This window comes from Stegodyphus dumicola, chromosome 10 (genome assembly GCF_044657685.1).
Source record: "Stegodyphus dumicola isolate Sdum_Otavi_A_Nest chromosome 10, ASM4465768v1".
Classification (NCBI taxonomy): Eukaryota; Metazoa; Arthropoda; class Arachnida; order Araneae; family Eresidae; genus Stegodyphus; species Stegodyphus dumicola.
This window is the reverse complement of record NC_140777.1, coordinates 150,601,902-150,622,099: the sequence shown is the minus strand read 5'-3', so window position 1 is coordinate 150,622,099 and position 20,198 is coordinate 150,601,902. Positions and strand designations below refer to the sequence as shown.

General features: G+C 32.8%; 1 protein-coding gene and 1 long non-coding RNA gene across 6 annotated transcripts in view; one reads left to right on the top strand and one right to left on the bottom strand.

Moving 5' to 3' along the window:
- Positions 1 to 20,198, top strand: part of LOC146995135 (uncharacterized) — a 427,109-nt gene that overhangs the window by 35,582 nt on the left and 371,329 nt on the right. The window lies entirely within an intron of this gene.
- Positions 1 to 20,198, bottom strand: part of LOC118182910 (uncharacterized) — a 353,090-nt gene that overhangs the window by 52,265 nt on the left and 280,627 nt on the right. For all 5 annotated transcript variants that reach the window (XM_085825702.1, XM_085825700.1, XM_085825701.1 and 2 more), the window contains exon 3: positions 9,926 to 10,536. In XM_085825702.1, the coding sequence (XP_085681828.1) occupies positions 9,941 to 10,536 (596 nt within the window). In that variant the 3' untranslated portion in view covers positions 9,926 to 9,940. The remainder of the gene's footprint in view (positions 1 to 9,925; positions 10,537 to 20,198) is intronic.

The following is a 20,198-nucleotide window of genomic DNA, read 5'->3' as shown; positions in this document are numbered from 1 at the left end:
TTTATACATTATATATTATTGCATTATATTGACCATTATATGACAATAATCTTCATTTCGCAATAAAAAAAGTCTACATGGAAATCCTTGTAATTTAATTTTTTTAACATCATTTTCTAAACTGATATTTTGTTTTTACTTAAGCACACATGCAAACATTTCGCTCTTCAATTTTTTTATACGACTACTAAATATGATTACCGATTTTAATACCAAATACCTCAGTCAATATTTGTAGTACGCGAAACAAATGCTTTGTGTTTTATTTTTTATATAACGAGTAAAAAATTTTCCTAAATGTAAATATGAAGACTGGAAGAAAGTGTAAAAAGTTAGGTTTCGTATTTTATACAAAATTAATGTTGTTTAGTTTAAAAACCTGATGTGGACATCACATATGACTTCCTTGTATGGCCTATTAAATTATACACATATTTTGCTGCATTTCACTTACACTTATTTCCTTGAATTTCATTGGAGATATATTTCTCATTCAATTAATTTAGTTTTCACTTCGAGGCAAAGCAAAAATTCATAAAATCTCAAGATTCATTAAAAATTGTAAAATACAGAAAAACATAATCAACAAATTCAGTTAAAACAGTAAAAAAAAATTTTACAATTAAAATTATAGTTTATACGCAAAAATTAGCAATTCGACCAGCTGGCGAAAAAGCAGATTTTTCGGTGCACAAAACTGAAAGCTTACTTTTGGTCCAACTCGGCAAAAAGGCATTGAAGGTGCAGGAACTGAATTCATTGTTCTTGTAATTCAAATGTAAACAAATGGCGGATCGTTAGGCTTAATTGACCCCTTAAGCGTTTAAATTGTTGACAGTTCTACAACTATTGCATACAGATTAACTAAATGCATTAAAACCTTGACGGGGTCATAAAAACCGCATAATTCAGTCACTTTTGAAGAAAAAAAAAATCCACTGTTTTCCAACCTAAGCTCACCGAGCCAGGTAACGTACCGACATCACGGAAAAAAAATCTCTTCTGAATCCATTTTAAATCCATTTTACAATGATTTTTGGCAAAAATAGTCCTTTATTCTGTCCGTACAGATAGCCATATGTACTGATGTCACACAAAAAAATCGTTCAAATGGTTTCGAGAGGGGTTGGAATGGATATTTTCGTTGAAATATGATACCCGAATTCTTTCGCGATTATATACATGTTATAGTATGAAAACATGAATTATTGTGTCATTTAAAACATTTCTGTAACTGGAGTATAACATTTCTGTAACGTCGTTTCAATCATGATTCATGATTACACATTCATGGCATATACAATACATATTTGCCCTTCTCGGGGCAAATCCTCAGCCTTGCGGCTTACAAGGGTAAGTTTTTCTTGAAAATACAAGGAAATGCTTTTGGGCCCGCACTAAATAATTTCCTCAACTTGGCAATAAAGGTACATAATTAGCATTATGGTTCAAAGCTTGGATTAGGAAACAACCTTTTCATTACGTTAAAGAATAATGAGACTTAAAAACAGTTGATGTTGTATTACATTTGAACTACAAATTAGTTAGAAAATTGTGATTAGAATCTAATGATATACTGATAGGCAATCTTTCGCTGTTCATTTTTCTCTCGCAATAAGGAAACTTAACTGGTTGTTTTTCTGTCTCTCCAAAACAAGTTTAACATTATTTTAATAAAAATAAAAGCTATTTCAGAGAACCTTGTGGATGTTATTGTGTGCAGTTCAACATCAGATAACTAGCTTCATATGAAACGATAGAATTTATAGGTTTAAACTATTCCTCTTTTCACTATATTTATATATGTTAACTATTAAAATGATGACGTCAATATTTTAATTTTTTGGGATTATGAAATATATCGATCTACACATCTTTTACTGAAAGATTGTAAAGGAGATTTTGAATTATAAAACAATGTGAATATATCCATCTATCCATCCTTTATTGAAAGACTAAAGGAAATTCTGAGATTTTAAAAAAATTCTAGGTAAAATATAACCGAAGTGTATACGTAATAAGATTATACATGGACACAGAAGATTTAAGAATGCATGCAGAAGTTGAGTATAAAATATAAATTATTAACTTACTCAGCGTAAAGAGTTGCTTTTCCGGTGATATGGCATAGAAATTAGTATTTTGCTTTTAAAAATTTCTACAACTCCTGCCGATAAATAGATTAGATACATTTAGATAATTAATCATTTGCTGCAGAAAATCTAATTTATTCAGAATTAGAGTTTTACACAATAATTCTATCGCTCATTCTTAAACCTAATCCTTGCAACGTTATTTAGTGATTACCAAATGATTATTTTCAAATTTAATTATTTTTAGTTTCTGTGGTTTTTCACCGTAAAAAACTGCAAAGAAATAAAAAATGCATCAAAATATCTGTTTACAATAAACAATAAATAATATTTTTTCGCTGGTGCAAACTGTGGTTAAAGCTTCTTGCAATAAGCATCAACTGAAATAAATGAGCAGCTAATGTAAAATCTGAATGATATGAAAAAAAAAATAATAAATTTAAATAATTGTTTTTAAATGCTTCAGTATCGAGAATATTGACACATGACCTGCTAAAGTCTTCGGCAATGCGAAAAGTTCAGGTAACAGAAATAACATCATCTCCAGCTCATTTATTTATTTATTTTTATTTTTTATTCCTTTTTATTTAAGAATAGTAACTTAAATCATAACTGTTCCTCTTTCTATAAAAGAAGGGCTCTCTGTCAAAATATTACTTCAAATAGCGCTTTTTTAATTCAAAAGTAAAATCCCTGAATAAATTATAAAATCTATTGTGCCAGATTGAGAGAGACTGTTTACTTTATAGAGTTTTAGGTGGAATCAAACCTTAAATTCTGTTGAAATTTAAGGTTTATTTTATAAGGTATTTCTTCCACCTTCTTGGCGTGCCTTTGTGGTGTAGTGGCTCGCACACTGGGCTGGTATTCCAGAGGTCCGTGGTTCGATTCCCGGCGAAGGCGATTGCTTATTTTTATCTCTCCGGCTTTTCTAATCAACGTAATGTCTCTACAATCTGAAACCTTAATTTTCAATTTCCTGATTATTTAAATTTGACAAACCACACGAAGCCTGCCTGTCTAAGAGAAGATATGCCTTCGCAGAGGACTTTCTAAGAGAAACTGACTCGTATTCATGTTACACAAGGGTAAAACCACGAAAACCAACCATGAAGGCAGCCCGTTTTTCTAGGCTCGAAAACTGGAAGAACCAGCAATATTCATCAATTTTTTTTACCGCTCGACCACGCGTGGGTTTCTACTGAAAGAAGATACTGCCGAAGTTTCGACTTTGATCTAAGTATATATTTCTGCTAATATAAAATAATCACTCAGGTTTTAAATGAAAGCAAACTACTGTTATCAGTATCTGTTCACTTAGTAAGGTACAAAAATCAAACATAAACATATTATACAATAGACTGCTCCCTTGCATCAGGGAGTAACAGGGAAGTGAGAATTTGGAATAAACGCGGTTAGTTAATTTAAAACATTCTTCTATAATCCAAAAATATTTCGAGTTTTACAAATTCATTTTTTCAATCTCTCCATGAATGCATTATGAATAGCGTATAATAATTTATATAATTCAGTTTAAGTAACTTTATGAGTGCTTTTGTAAAATGCGAGAACCATTTTTAAAGTCTACAGTACAACGTGGTTGGAAACTTACACAAAACAAGCAATTTCAAATTGATACATTTGAATGATTGCAGATGGTGTTTTACGAAAAATCTAAAGGAATTAAATTTTTCATTACGCTGTCCTAATGTAATTTTAATGTCGCTACACTCTTTCCTGATTCAGACTTCAACTCGTTTGGGTCGAAATGGACGTCCCAACTGTTCATCTAGAACCATACTTCTTATCTGCATAGATCTACTATTCTAACAGAAGTCATTATAATTCCGAGAAAAGGAGTTGCTTGTTAAAAAGTAATTAGGCTGATATCTAAACGTTTTTATATCTTGACTCGTTCCTCAGGATCGCTATGTTATCTCACGCTCTTTCTACCAAAAAAGATGGAGTATAATGCAATATTCTATATTTATGCCTTCATTTTATGAATATGTCAAAATGCTCACGAGAAAGGAATTATCTTCTCAGAAATCTGTACCTCTAAGCTTGAAATAGCTAAGTTTGATAATTTTGCTAAAATATTCAGTTATAAGTGCTTACGTTAAAATCCATCAAGAAAAATCGCTGACTTCAGTAAGATATTACTGAATACGCAAACGTTAGACGATGTATATGACCATGTTCTTGCTCGAGCTCGAATTATTGATTAAATCAATCCAATTTTGTCTCCACGTCTGCTAAATGAAGGTTTTGTTGACCAGATACCCTCTCTATGACTTCAACAGAAGAACATATAGAAGGATTACGTTAATTCTGTGAAAGATCACAATTACATACTGTAAATTGCTGCGGCAAAGTTCATCAACCTAATCTTTCATCTCAGGAAGGAACTAAAATGCTCACTTACAAGCAAGAAATAACTCAGCTCAGGTATTGAACAACAAGATAAAAAACTCTGTTCCAACCTTTTGAAAATAGTAAATAAAATGGCCAAGGGTTTCAAGTTTCCCGAAAGGCCAAGAGTAAGTGATATTGTCTTGATTATAACTCCAAAATGACCCTCAGACTCTAAATTTCCCAAATGACTCTAAATTTCCCAAAAAACCCAAAATGACTCTAAATTTCATAATATACAGCAGTTTGACAGCTCGAAAGTTGATTTTAGGGTTTGAAAATGTATCCAGAAACTTTCTGTATACCGATAGCTAGTTACTCATATTCGTAGGATTAAACGAAAATGTACTAGACAGAAAAATAGAGAGAGGAGACAGGAAAAGAGGTATCATTAAATATGTACATTATAAGATGGGAAGAAAGTGCTTTTAATGAGATACTTAACTTCCTCAGAAAACATACTACATTGCCCATTGACTTAGAACAGAATTACGGGTGAACGATTAGGATAGGGTAATGATTCTCTCTCTGGTTTGCTTATTAATGTTGTTTACCTTTATAATAAATACCTCGTGAAGTGAAAATTTTTCGACTTTTAAAAAAGTCTGTTTCATGCTTTTGGTAAAACAAAACCGTTAGAAAAACTTGAAGCCTTAATATTGGCATAGATGCCAGTCTATTGTTATACTAGTTGGTACTGTTACGAAATGTCCAGGCGCGGTAAGATATCTTTCCCGCAAAGCAGTTTTAGGATTGCCATAAAATGGCAAAGGAAGGCAGGGTTGCCACATTTAGTGAAAAATTGTCCATTTGGCGACAAATTAGGCGATATGCTATGGAAGGATGGAGAACCTTCTGGAACAAATTCTTACCCATTTAGCCCAGAATGTTCTCGAACACAAGGCAAAAGCTATATAAACCCTGTTGATACACGGAGAGTTAGCATCGAGTTAGTCAGTCCGTGCGGAAGTCGATCGAGTTGAAAGCCGGGCAGCGAGTGCCGAGTGGGTCGTCGAGGGCATCGAACGTGTATCGTGGTTAGTGCATCGTCGAGAGAGCGTGCTGAGCTCCGGCAACGACTGAACCGAAGAGTCGAGAGCTGTGCTCTGTATGTCGCCGAGTGCATCGCGAATTGTAGCTTGGAGAGTCTCGAGAGTACGTGGAGTTCCGAGAACGACCAAGCAGAGTCGGGAGCTGTACTCTATTGCTTCGCAGTGAAGCTGTCTCCACTGTTATAGCCTGATAACCTGAAGCTGATTGTTCCAGCGAGTGTATAGTAGATCTTCGACGACTGTAAAACGTGACTTTGGAGCTGTCCTGATTAATATTAGCTAAATAAAGTGTGTTTCGATACTTCATCAAGTGTCGTCGTTATTCACTCCAAATCTACGAACTCCGTACGAACGTGAAGGAAGAAAATAACGTAACAGTACATTGGCACACGTGATAATTTCATCTTAAACTAGTATAATATCTTCCGCTATTACAAACCAATTTCTAGCCATTAGGAAGAAAAATGTTGGAACAATGAAAAGAAAATAATTAAAAGTCCTAGATATGAATTTAAAAACGCCGTAAAATTTAAATAAAAATAAATAACCACTCTCATAAAGATAAATTTTATGGGACGGCTTAGCATAATAGTGCCGGTACCTTTTTGCAAATTGGCTACTGTTAGCTGAGATAAAAACCTTCGCAAGGATGGCCCCAGTAATAAAGATGGTTGCGCTTTTCTGAAGGTCGGTTTTTGTCTTAAAGAAAGTAATCTGCATAAAGATAGCACCACCTTCCTTCCAGGCTATTAAATATGAGGACAAGGTATTAAATTCCACTCCTCAAAGACACTTACAAATATCCATGCTTTCTGTGGGATTCGAACTTGGGAACAAGACTATGCAGCCAGCTCTTTTATCATCAGGCCCATAGAGTGGGGCTTAACAGAAATGTTTTAACAGGCTGAAGAGGAATGCAAAGCTATACCACGCTGTTTAAGATGCCTCATAATTTTAATCTAATGCATAATTAATTTTCCTTCCATCTTAAAATTGAATTAAGAATTTCATTCTTTTAATTAAATGTAAGAATTTCCATTCGTCGACAAGTATTTGCTTGAAATTCTTTTTAAGTCTTTGTATTAATTCTTTACCTAACTGAAAAGAATTAAAATAAAAGAATTAGATTTCTAAATTAAAGTATTGGCTTTCAGATTTCAACATAGTTGATTCGTTTTTCGCAAAGCTAGCCAATTAACACTTCCGAACAAGTAAACACGTCATTTTTGAGTCTTCCGCGTTAAAAGTTTTGCGCAAATTTCTTGTCCGATCCTCTTTCAAAAGGCTGAGCATGATTATCAAGAAAATTAAAAAGTTTCCCCAAAGTACTTTCTTTTATTAACTAGTCTGTCTAGACTGGCAAGTCTTCTTCTCCGAAATTAAAATCAGGGCGGAAAGGTGAAAAGAGGGAGCAAATATTTATGCTAATCTGATTCGTTTAATGCTGCATTAAATGATAAAAACGAGAAATTTTTGAAGTTAAATATTTTAGAGTTAGATTACAAAAAAGTAGAAACTAAAAAATAGCTTCTTGCTCTCATCGTGCTGAAATGCAACTAAGAAAATGTGATTTAACTAATTCTTTAAAAGTTGTCAAGAAGAAATTTTCAGCGAGTAAAGTTCTGCGGTGTTTTGGAAATGCATTAAGATAGAGAAACCAGACGTTGCTTGTCAAATTGTCTAGACGGGGCTTGTATTGATTAGGGAGCTCCGGGCTAGACTTCGTCGTATTATATAAATATACCTGCGGAAAATTTCTCTTTATTAGTTTCTGGACCAACCAGTTACTGATTATCGAGACGAGCATATTAAGGGGTGGGATTCTGTTAGCGACGCTTCGGTTTTCTGTGTTTGTTTATTTCTAGCCTGCCCTTATAGTCTTAACATATGATGTTGTATAATTATTTTCACTCTGAAAATTAATTTACATTTTTCTTCATGTTGCTATGCAGTTAAATTGTTCTGAAGTTTAAGAAATCCTTTCTCACTCTCTCTCTTTTCTTCTTTTTAAACTGTTACAATTGTTTTCTTCTAAAACAGTGTAAAAGATAAAAATATGGAAACGTTGAAAAACTAATTTTATTTCTATTGAAAGCAAAATTTGTAATGGCAAAAATTTCAAATCTGAGATGCAATTTGACTTGTTTTGAATGAAACAGAATACATTACCCTACTGTTTTCTGCATATGTATACATTGAATATGGTTGAAAACGCTCATATATTGGAGATATCGATTTCATATTCGGAATTTAATTTTAAAAGCTAAAATTGCATAGATTAGATATAGAAAAATATCCTGTAATGTAAGTAAATATAATATAGTGTCTCGTATATAGTATAATATAGTGTCTCGTATAAGTATGTTTTATACCTTTAAACTCACAGCAATTTTCTTTCTGTTACCGACACAAGATATTCGCAGAAAAAGGCCTAGATTTCAAACCGCTTGATTTTTATTTGCTGAAATAATACTAAATGAAATCAAATTTCACAGTGTCCTCAAAATTTAAAAGTATGTCGTATAGCAATGGCAGTCAATTTCCACGAGTGCTACAGAAATGGAAATTTCGTTTTTAACTGTGTGCACAATGGGAAGCATTTTGTATCTGTAATTTTCAAGTAGCCTACGATATTGGGAAACTCACTCTTTAGTCTTTCCATTCATTTACAACATTAGATATACCTTTAATAGTGGATACTTTCCCTTTTATATAGATATTCTCTCTATATATATATATGTATAATAAGAATTTATTTTCTAATAGATTATTTAGTATATTATCTCCTTTGACAAAGGTAGTTAGAATTCTATTGAAAAAGTAACTCATTAGCATATTTAAAAATTGAATCTTGAATAAATTGAAAATGGAAACATCAGAAATGCACCTTGAATAAATTGAAAATAGAAACTTTTAAAAGGTATAATTAAAAGTGAAAATGTAATCAATAAAGCAAGTAATTATCGTCATAGACAGAAATTAGTTGACTTTTCAAGGAGAACAAACCAATTTCCGATCAATTAACAATATTAATAAATGCGAAGGTCTTTTTCTCGAGTAAAATTATTATGCCAAAAATGCTTTCAGTAAGATGAGTTTAATTATATAAATATACATATTGCTTATAGGCCAAAACTTATGAGACAACTTGCATTAATTTAGCATTAAGGAAATCGAATAAAAAGAGTGCTACTGCTTAGAAATGATTGCGGTGCATTTAATTTTTATTCAAGAAAGACCTGTTTGATACTGTTAAACTGAATTAGCTATCTGTCAACAATTTTTCATATATTTAAGAGACTGAAGCACAAAAAATATTCGATATTCAAGGAAAGGTCGAAATCTGCTTGGAAATACTAAATGTGCAAACGTGCAGTTGCTTAAAAGAATGCGTGCTTTTACTCACATAACAAGTACACAGCGATCTAATCCTTTTTATCTTTTCCTATAGAAATGGTTGGAGACCATCTAAATTCTAGAAGAGCAGTTTCATAAGATGGTTATAACCATTTGGTCGTTACATTATTATAATTAATTACAATTAATTACCTCCAAATATTATAAAATATTTGGAGGTAATTAGTTGATTAAAAGACTGGAATTTTCCACTCTCTAGCAGCACGTATAATTGCATAACGCTGTTTAATGCAATTATTCGTGTTTAATGCAATTATGCGTGTTGTGAGTGAGTGTCTTTCAAATAAGGCACATATAAATTCTTAGAAAAATTATGCTATTTAAATGATTTAACTGCACTTGCGCACACGACACTTGCCTGCAAATCGAAAAGCGGAGTCACTTGCGCACAAGGAAAATTCACTGCAACTTGTATGAGAATGGTTTGCTAACCACATCTTCTGGATTATCTTTCGGTAACTTGGAACAGCGACTAAGATTATTTATTTGCTTTACGAAACTTTAAGCTACTAACAGCTCAAATATAGATTTTGACAAAATGTTTATATTGTATATGTGTGAGAGCATATAGAGATAGATAACTATTTTAAGGAATAATGTACCTCGGAAATAAACTAATGTATTATTAGTTAATTTATTAATTTATTGTTAGTGGTTTATTCTACAATATATTACTAGTAATGTATTATTAAGCAAGTTTTAAGAAAAATCATGTAGATAAATCATAAGGCTGATTGATTGTGTTTGATAAGCTGTGCGGAAGTGTTACTCATTATCCATAGCTGGTTACACCCGCTAGAAAAATTGATGTTCCGTAAAGATGATGTGCGCAAATGCCGCTTGTGCGGAACTGCCATGTTCTCGTGTCATGTAGCCATTTAAATATTTAACAATTAAAGAATTACAGACATCAAGGTATACACAACAGTAAAGCAGCAAAAAATCACTTACAGAAATGCTGAATCGTTACGCATCCACTGACGTCTCAATTATTTTCTGCCTTGACATTAGATAATATGGCTGGAACCTACTGGTTCGTTTGTGAGGAAGCGCTGTGGGAGGGATTTTGTCCGGACTACTGACTGCTGGGGAAGCTGCAGCTCCCCCTCCGTTGCCTCCCTCTTTGTCTGAGTCGTCCCTTAAGTCCAACGAGCCATGGCTGTCTCCGCTGGTGTGTCCGTCGAGGAGCCGGGGTGGAGGTCCCGGTCCCCCCAGAGCTGAAGCTATAGTAGGGTTTGGCAGACCCACCGACTGAGCTGACGAATAAGGAGACCCGGACAAGTAGGAGCACAGTGGGTGGATGGATGTTGATTCTAAAGTTGGGTGAACCCCATTCGAAGGCGCCGCTGCTGCGACTGCCGAAGTGTTGTGCACGAAGCTGTAGGGATAAGTCCCCGAATGGAGTAATGATGAGTAATGAATAGGCTGATACATATGAGACACTGGTGAGGACTGAGAGGTGGGAGGAACCAAGGAGTGTGGCCAGAAGTTGCCAGGAGATGCCGGACTGATTGTCGGGGAACTCCTCAACGTTAGGGCCAGAGGTCTCGTATCATTCTGGGCTGAAAGAATACAAACAATTTCATTAATAACTCGAAAGATTTGAATAAAATGAATAGAAACATTGAGATTGACAATATCGTTCATTGCTTTATTGGAAGACCACTTAAGAACAAACAGGTCTGTTGAAAATCTTTAATTCTCAATCTGGTCCTGGAATCTTACGCTTCTGGTCTGTCTTCCCAGAATTAAAAAAAAAAAAAAAAAAAAAAAAAATAGAGGACAGAACGTTAAATTCAAATTAATTGCTTGTATCACAATGATATACTCAAATAATTAAAGCCTGAAGGAATTTCCCGGAGGAAAAAAAATACGTTTTTATAATATGAATAGAGTGCTAGGCCCTTTAACATGCTAAACATCTCTGCAGCTATGCAACAGCAACTTATACATTAGAACACATCAAAAGAAGGGAAATAACATTTCCAATAGTGAATGAGAGCTAATTTATACGAATTTCAAATTTTAAGCATTGTTAAAGGGTTTTTTATGGAATAGCTAAATTTTTGTACTTAAAAAAAATAATATATAATTTATACTATTCGCTCATATTTCGAAATTTATTTTAAAATGGGTTAAAGAAACGAGGTACTACTATAACACTTTATCTATTTTATACAAAGCTTTATTTTGTTTATTTATTCACTTTAAAATAAACTGTTTATTATTTCTTTGCTTTTATTCCTATTCTCTCGCTCAATAATACTTAATATTTTTTATTAATATTATGATATCTATTGAAAATATTCTCTCGCTCAATAATACTTAATATTTTTCTCTCTCTTATCAAATTATACATGCAATTTTACATAACACTTTAGTTTTACATGGCACATGGGCTAGTAGAATATAAAACCTGCGTATAGTCACCGCCACTAAGCTTAAATTATTTGAATACTTTTCTATTAACAGTCGCCAAATGTGCGTCAAAGGGCAAAATACGGTACTCCGTTTATTTCGCACAATAAAAAGCTGTGCAATGTTTAATGTGCGCTATGTCAAAATTGTGCTACATGCCGAATTTATGCTATTTTCTGATGCTTTTTAAGTTAAAACAACAAAGAATACCGTCTACGCAGCAATCTGTTTTTAGCGAAGCATTATATATATTATAATATATGATTATAGCAAGTTTTTGCTTGAAGTCTGACGTATTATTAGGACTGCGGCAATATAGCTAGATTTCGGACGAACGTTATGTTCTTTTGACGATTTTTTCTGTTTCAAAACGGAGGGTGCAACTATTACGTGAAGGCGACTATTACGCGAGTAAATATGGCAGGTACCGTTATTTATGCGTCTTCACTAAAGTAATAATAATAATTATTATTACAGGCTGCTCCGCCTCTCATTGGGCACTACAGGTCGAGTCAAATCACTCCGGTCGTTGCGTTTTTATCTTAAGCTGCTTTTTCTTTTCAGCTATCCTTTATTTATTACTATTTACAACATTTAATGAACATTATTACATTTACAATTATAATTATTTAATACAAAAGCTGTTAGTGTGTACTAAGATAAAAGGTTAGTTAATTATATTACACTATTTATAAAATATACATTTGGCGTGCTGCCAATTGCATACTTCAGGTTTTTAAATAGGAACCTGGCTTTTAGCTTTCAATTATGATATCCCTCTGATGTTCGTTGATGAACTTGATAATTGCTCGAGCTCCTCGCTGTCCAGAGTAAGTGTCACTGAAGTAAAACATGCTAAAAGGCAGAATTAAAATTTCCTTATTTGGATTACCGTAAATACATATTTAGCCAATATAACCTCGAAAAAGGAGGGGCAGGAAAAATAATAATAATTAATGATAATGCAAAGAATTATCATATTCCCCCATGCGTGCGCGTTTGGTGCAAGTGACTAACACATCAAACTAGCAAATGCGAGGTATTTGAAACCCGGCGTGGGTGCTAAAGAATTTTTAAATTACTAAAATATATTAAATTAAATCTACAGAATTATTTTCTACGATCAAGGTAAGTTTCTTTAAAAGAATCAAAGACATTCATCAGGAATTATTAAAGTATGGATTTAAAAATAATTATGTTGCTATGCTATGCAAAACTAATAAACACTAAACAAAGCCTAATAAACACTAAACATAATCTTTTAAACTTATTCATTTCATTTCTTATTTCTTCAAATCCTATAAGAATGTCCTGTAAAGTTAAATCTTTTAAGAATTTAGCTTTACCTAGCGCTCAATAGTCACACTTAATTTAACGATTTATAACCCAATAATCGACGTAGAAATTTAAGTTTCAGGGAAGTACTTTTTTAATTATTGGTAACAAGATTAGATTTAGTCTCCCCAAGTTCCTGAAGACTCAGTTGAGTAAATATAACATCTATTCTAGGCCAAAAAATTAAAAAAGTCAGCTACTGTTGAAGGTTTTCAAATGAGAACTTGTGCCGAATGAAAACAGTTTGGAAACGATTCTGAAAATTTTATTTTGCGTCAAAGCTTCTCGTTGTCAATAATGGCAGGGTTCTTTTTTTATCTGCGCAATATCACAGGTTTATTAATTACATTTATAGAACGTAATTTGTCTCCATCTGCTCTTTCAAAAGATGAAAACAAAGGTAAAAAGACATTAAAAGGAACAACTTGATTTTCAGATCTCTGAGTCGTCCATTGCTCGTATAAGTAGAGTGATTCCTCCCCCCCCCCTCGAAATCAGACGCAAGAGTATAATCAAAAACAGAATCATGAGAGTATAATCAAAAACAGAATCATGAATTTGTAATCTCAACTGAAAAGCACTTTTAATTCTTTTCTTTAGAAAGTGAATGAAAAAGAAACCTGCATTTATTTTCTCTTCTCACCTTTAATGGCCCATGAACAGATGTTTATTGGGCGATTAAATTCTCTAATGTCTATCTCTTAAACATTATCATATATAAAAAATATTTGGTTTTATAAATGAATAAGTTAAATGCCTTAAGCGACTGCCAAAAGGAAATAGCCGAAGAACTTTCAAACTTTATTGCAGAGGAACGAATTAAAATCGTGACATTATAATCAGAAGAAGCTAAAAGAATATCCAAAATTTTGAATAGGAATAATAAAAAATAATCAGAATATCCAAGCTTTTGGATCAAAATTATTAAAGACAGGTAACAGAATGATGCCAAACTAAAACAAGGATGATTTATATTGTTATTTATTTCTTTCAGTTTAATTAGCTTGAAGCAAAAATAAAAACCAGATTTAGATTTTAGGCTATTTAAATAAAATTTACCGTTGAAATAGAAATTGGTTGGAAATTTACAAAAAAGTAAAAAAAATAATGGCTTAATTTTGCCGAAATAAATATTTATTTAAAAAATCTTTATAATCTTTTTGAAATAACTTAATAAATCAAGAAATATGTTATTGTTGTTGTTGTTATGATTAATCTCGCTCATCTGAAATCAGAACAAGCCCACGAAATTCATCCTGGCAAGGAGCCAAGATTGCGTCTGTCGTTGCAAGAGCTTTGGGCACCATACAGGTGACAGGTTTCGCCCCCCGCCTATTTAGTGTGCACCATGCCGCACAGACACTATACATATACAAACACCCATGCCTCCTCTGTAATTCAAGTCCAAGCTCTTGGGTACGGTAATCAGAGTCACTAACCACTATCTCGGTTGAGCGGCATATAGAAGCATAATTCCCTTATATGCTCGACTTCAAAATCTCAGTAAACGGGCTTGCCACACCGAAATTTTCGTGGTACATAGTGAAAAATGCGACTCATTTTTCGTTAGAGAATCATAGTATAGGATCATTGATATATCCCCCGTTATGATCGGCTGGAATATATCTATCTGATTTTACAATGTAAAGCTGCAACACATCAAATGATACCTTGCTGTTTTTTAACTGATGAAGGAAGTTGGGATACCCCTCTCAAACTCTTCGCTTACGTAAAGGAGTTCACTTAGAATGCAAACATTTATTGTTTTAGATGGATACAATCTTGCTGATATCTCTCTTCCTCTTTATTCTTCTTCTGTTACTCAATATTTCCTCATAGACAGGAGCAATGATTTCTGACCTTCTTTGGTTGACCTTCATGAGGATCCTCTTCTACGAATTCTCGGCTTCTGAGAAATTGCTTTATTAATTCTTTCATTGTAGAACAAGGAGAAGATGAATCAACACATATATGACCCAAATGTTGTTTTATGAAAATCTTCTTTAATCAAAACACAGAACGATAATCAGTTTCAAATATTTTACAACAAACTAGCAGATCACTTCCCTCAGTAAACAATCAAAAAAGAACGCAGATGATTTCACTAAAGAAACTTTCAAATTTATTCATTTAGTTTCCCCTACATGACTACAAGAGGAATTTATTACCAAACGAATTGTTATATGTAAGCCGGGAACTTTTGTGCACATTTAATATGAAATATCGAAATTTAAAATAGAGTGGAATCATAAATCACGAAAGCCTCACTTCAAGAATAATTTGGTTTACAAACAAACTACCTGAATAAAAAATATCTCGGTTGATAAATAGAGTCTCGAGTTATGAAGTCCGCAACATATGAATTTTTCAAAAGTTGCATCACTAAACTCAGAGACTTTCGGAAACATCATTTTAATATTTTTCGTCCCTTAAATCTCATTAACACAGCCAAGCAGCAAGTAACTTAGAGGACCATGAATTCTTCCTGGAAGAAATCATAGCCAGATTGGTTTTCAAGTAGAGAAATTGATTTACGCTATCAAAGAAGACTAGATTTTATAAAGTAAGTTATTATGCATTTTATCTGTTTAATTCGTTCCTGAAAGAAATCGAAGTCAACCGAAGAGTTCGTATGCCGGAACTATTTTTCTCATAGAAATTAATATAAAATGGATTAATCCATTCATGGAACACTGATTATTAATTTTGTGTACAAACTCATAAGCAAAAAACAATCGAAATCACTAAATATAACACATAAAAGATAAACACAATATTAAATTTGTGAACCAAGTTTTACTGCAGGTGTGTTCTTCTTTTTAGGCTACATTGCTGTATCAAAATTTTAGAAAACTTAGGATTATCAGGATTTCAAATCTGCATTCCCGCTGATCATTTACTTTGACGTAAGTAGGAAAATTTCCTACTTATGCGTCAATGTAAATGATCAGCGGAGCTTCTTCCCAGAGCTTCAGTGTTTAACAAAGTTTAAAGTGACTTCTCTCCTTGAGATACATAAATAAATTTGAATAAAATAGCTATAGCAGATAACATTCGAAATATTTTGTTCATTTTGGCATACATTGAAAAATGTATTATTTTAATTGGTGAAGAAATTTTTATCGATGGTTCCGCGCAATAATATATGACTACCATTTATTTATGGCAATTTTTTCACCTAAAGTTGTTTTCGCTGCAGAAAAGGCTCAAACTCCGAGAAAACATTTTTACATCCTTTTTAAATTCTTTTATTACATGAATTCATTTTATGGAGAGAGCAAGGATGTTTATTGAATATTATGAGAAAATGAAAAAGGCAAGACAGAAACATTATGTGGAGAATATTGCTAAAGGATATACATAATGAGTTAAGCGCCTAAATGGGGTTTCATTGGTTGTGCATTTATGTCTATAAGAATTTTTGCTTTAGTGGAACGGGAAGTTAAGAGCCCAAATTTTACAGGAAGTTACGTTTCTGTACGAAATGTAAAATGGAATTTTAAGCATTTAGAGCACAAAAATCCTTCCACTTTTAACAAAAAAATGTTTAAGAAGAAAGTATTTCCATATCATGAAATGCTCATTTAAGAATTAAAAAATAAACTTCAATTCAAATCTATGCAAAAGTCAGAAATGGTGATTAGGAAAATAAAATAACTTATGCATGTAATACATTAATCAAAAGTGATTAATATTAAAATAATTATTCTGAATTATATTTGAACACGATGAAAAATTTAACTTAAAAGGAAAAAAAGCGCACTGATTTAATAAATTTTCGAGTCTACATCAGGGGGACAAAAAATAATCAAATACTCCATGAGTTTAAGTGTAAATTGAAACAACAAGGATTTTTGACTGTATCATATGGTTACATACAGAATTATGTTCATAGGTATGCGAATTACAGATATAATCAAGTTATACGAAGCCATGAAATAACAGTCTATTCAGGCCTGCTATTTCAGGAATAAAATTCCTGAAAAATCGAATTATAGAGAACAAAAATAAAAAATTATCACAAGAAAATAATAATTATGAATAGGAGATATGAATGCAGGATATTAGGTGTTACTAATAGGAAATATGGATGCAAGAAACTAGAAATTTTGCAGGAAATCGGGAAACAAGATTAAAAATTGGATTCAGAATTATTAATTATTATATGAATCGATATCTGCAAAACTAAGAGGAAGTCAGATTTGGAAATATTAAAAAATGACAAACGTGATTATGTACTTTAATTACACCATGATACAAATTAATTTTTATCCAAATGGTTCGTTTTAAAATAACATACCTGACATACCTAATTATTTTATTATTAAGTATATGCAGTATGTCGTTTAATTCTTTAATTATTTATTAACAAAAATTACTATTAATACTCATATTTTGTCAGCGTTTTCCCAGCAGACATGCTTTATTTTTTTTTTAAATTTCAGGGAAACATGGTCGCAAAATTATTTTACTTCTAGATAATTTCCACATAGTAAAATAACTTTTCTTCTTCTCTAAACAACTTTATCAGTTTCTTGATCGTATTTTAATGCTCCGAGAACTGGCAACAACTCGGGAAGTACCTTCAGTCCTTTCAGTGACGCATCCAAATCAGATCCAGTGAATCGGAAAAGAGGCGTCTGTCCCCTTGAACTACTTGCTAGCAGTTATTTGATATATGCCTGAGGAGATTTGGAGATTAAACATCGTTGTGTTCTAGACAATCCCCCAGACGGAGATCCAGTCACGGTAATTTCAGCTATAGTTGATGGAAATCACAAACTGCGATCCTAATGAAGCTGCGGCATGCCATGTAATTCAATATATAACGTACGATCGCGTATTAGCTTTATTAAATGTTTTATGCATTTGAATCCCAAATTTGTAAAAGGATTAAGATAGACTGTTGAATGTTTTCTTGTGGATAAAAGAATACATGTGAGGTAGAAAACTCTTAAATAATTTTGTTCAAACAAATAATTATTTCTCTCATAAATGTTTATGCCATATAATTTTATTCAGTTTCTAATAAGATCACGTCTGTACTATTTGAAAAGCTTTTATCGTTGTTTTAAAAAATGACTTAAGAGTGCTTTAGAGCAGGGGTTCCAAACGGTGCCTGTTCTGACCCCCTGGGGTGGATAAAATATAAGAGGGGTTCATTGATGGTCAAGGGCTACTAGTTTACGTGTTTTTACTAGAGACTGAATAGACTGAATTCACTAGAATATATTGAATTGAATATACACTGAATTCACTAGAGACTGAATATGAGAAGGTGACCACTCACATGACTTTATTCAGTGAATCAAGTGCTTTCTTTGTTACATTACCTCATATTTTTTGTACATATGTATATATTTCATGAATTTTATTGTCTTGCTGCATTTGTTTCTTCATCCTTAATATGTATTTACTACTGCAATTTGCCAATTACCTACTACATGGACGGCTTCAGTTTTATGAAACTCAAGCAGCGGCTATTAGAGTCTACTATGGATGTTTGCCCCCATCACATGACTTTGCACTCTCTGACATTCATGAGGACCATGCTCACTCTTTGAAACCTGCACTTATTTCAATGCTTGATTATTGTTATGGACTAATTTCCTATTTATTATTCTTGCATTGACTTTGTATATTATATTTATACTTTACTTGTAAAATTCAAAATTCGTTCGATTTTGCACAGCCAATCAGAAGCTTTAACCAGATCACGTGACAATTGGTCACAATCCTTTCTGCACCTGCTATTCTATCTTCACGCATCCAATTTATGTATTACTTTACTACAAGTGCCCTTAGAGGGAACAACTTCATGAGAACAGGGACAAGTTGTGCTATCTAGAACGATAATCGCGGCAAACAGCGGAACTTGGAACTCAAGTGCTCGATAGTTGAATATGCACGGCCATATTCAGCATAATCAAGATCCCATTGATTACAAAAAATATTAATAAAATATATAATTAATTGCTTATTGAAATAAAGCTATATCATAGAGTGTCGAGTTCTATACAAAACACATAGGTACGCGAAGTCATCCGAATGAAATACTCCGATATAAAAGTTGTTACCGAACTAAGGTTACTTACTTTTCTCTCTTATTATCTAGTGGAAGTCGGTTTTAGTCAAGTCAGTAATTTATTCCTGGAAACAAGAAACTGCTTAAGTTAATTGAATATTTTTGAATGAGTTGACTTAAGAATTAACTTAAGCAGTTTTATGCCAAATAAAATAACTACAACAATAGAACTGCTGCCGTGGAGGGAGACGGCCCTTGTGGGGCTTTAATTTATAGCGAAATCTCTTCTGTTAGAAAGATGGAGTTAAACCAACTTGGAAAGATTCTCGCTAATCACAAGTGGTATTTTGGAGGAAGCCTGGGCGGGTCCTTTCAGCTATCGCCTAAAAATTATCAGACGGCCTCTTGCGTTTCATGGGTGGCCATATTAGAGCCCTCACATTTCAGCAGGGACAGAAGATCTTCCCTGAGTGCCATTGGTGTAAGCCTGACATGGTCACACCGGCCCGTATTTTAGCTTGCTTGAATTTTAACAAAGACGAGGTCCTTCAGGGTTCTCTATTGTTCTATGCTTTTTAGATATTTTTGGATTTATGGAGACTGTCTAGCTTTGCTGAACAATCTGGGATCAGTAACAACCAAAACAATAATACATCAATCGAAACCATGAAATATGAAACCATGAAATCTAACGAGTCAAAAATTTAAATTCTACAAAATATTTTCTCCTCTTTTGAAAGGTTTCAACACAGGTGAAAACAGTCATTATGATGTAGCGGCTCATATTTGTTTTCGGGCACTTGGATTTTTGAAATTCATTTGACTAATACCTTGTACTAAATATTGAAACACACTAATTCAGAAGTCAAACAACAAAAATCAGCGTTATATTTACAAAATTTTCACAGGACTAGTTTCGATGGTTTTACCGAACCACCATCTTCAGCTGCAAAACCGCAAATGAACAAGATAGGAAATAATCTTGTTCATTTGCATTTTGTTGTTTGACTTCTGAATTAGCATTTATTCGGCGTGTTATTGTGTCTTAATTGAAACACACATTTGAAGTTCCCCCCCCCTAATGTATTATTTCTTTTCTCTATTTTAAGTCTCGTTTGTTGCAAAATATATCATCAAAATATTTCTTGTAATAAAATAATTTATTCAAAAAGTGTTAATCCGTAACTCACATAATAATTCAAACACTCAAAAGTTTTGCCGTATTTCGGCCTACGATGTTTCCTATCATATATTTTTTTAAATTTTAAATGAAAATAAAACATTAGAAGAATTATCTTCTGCATTTGGATATTATTATTTCTGTAGTAAAAATGAACAGAATTATACAAGTGAACCCAAAAAACCTTGTAAGAATTTATTTATTTTTTATCTAACAGTTATTTTATGTTCAGTAGCTTTACTGTCTTTCTCCTTCTCCGTTTTCCC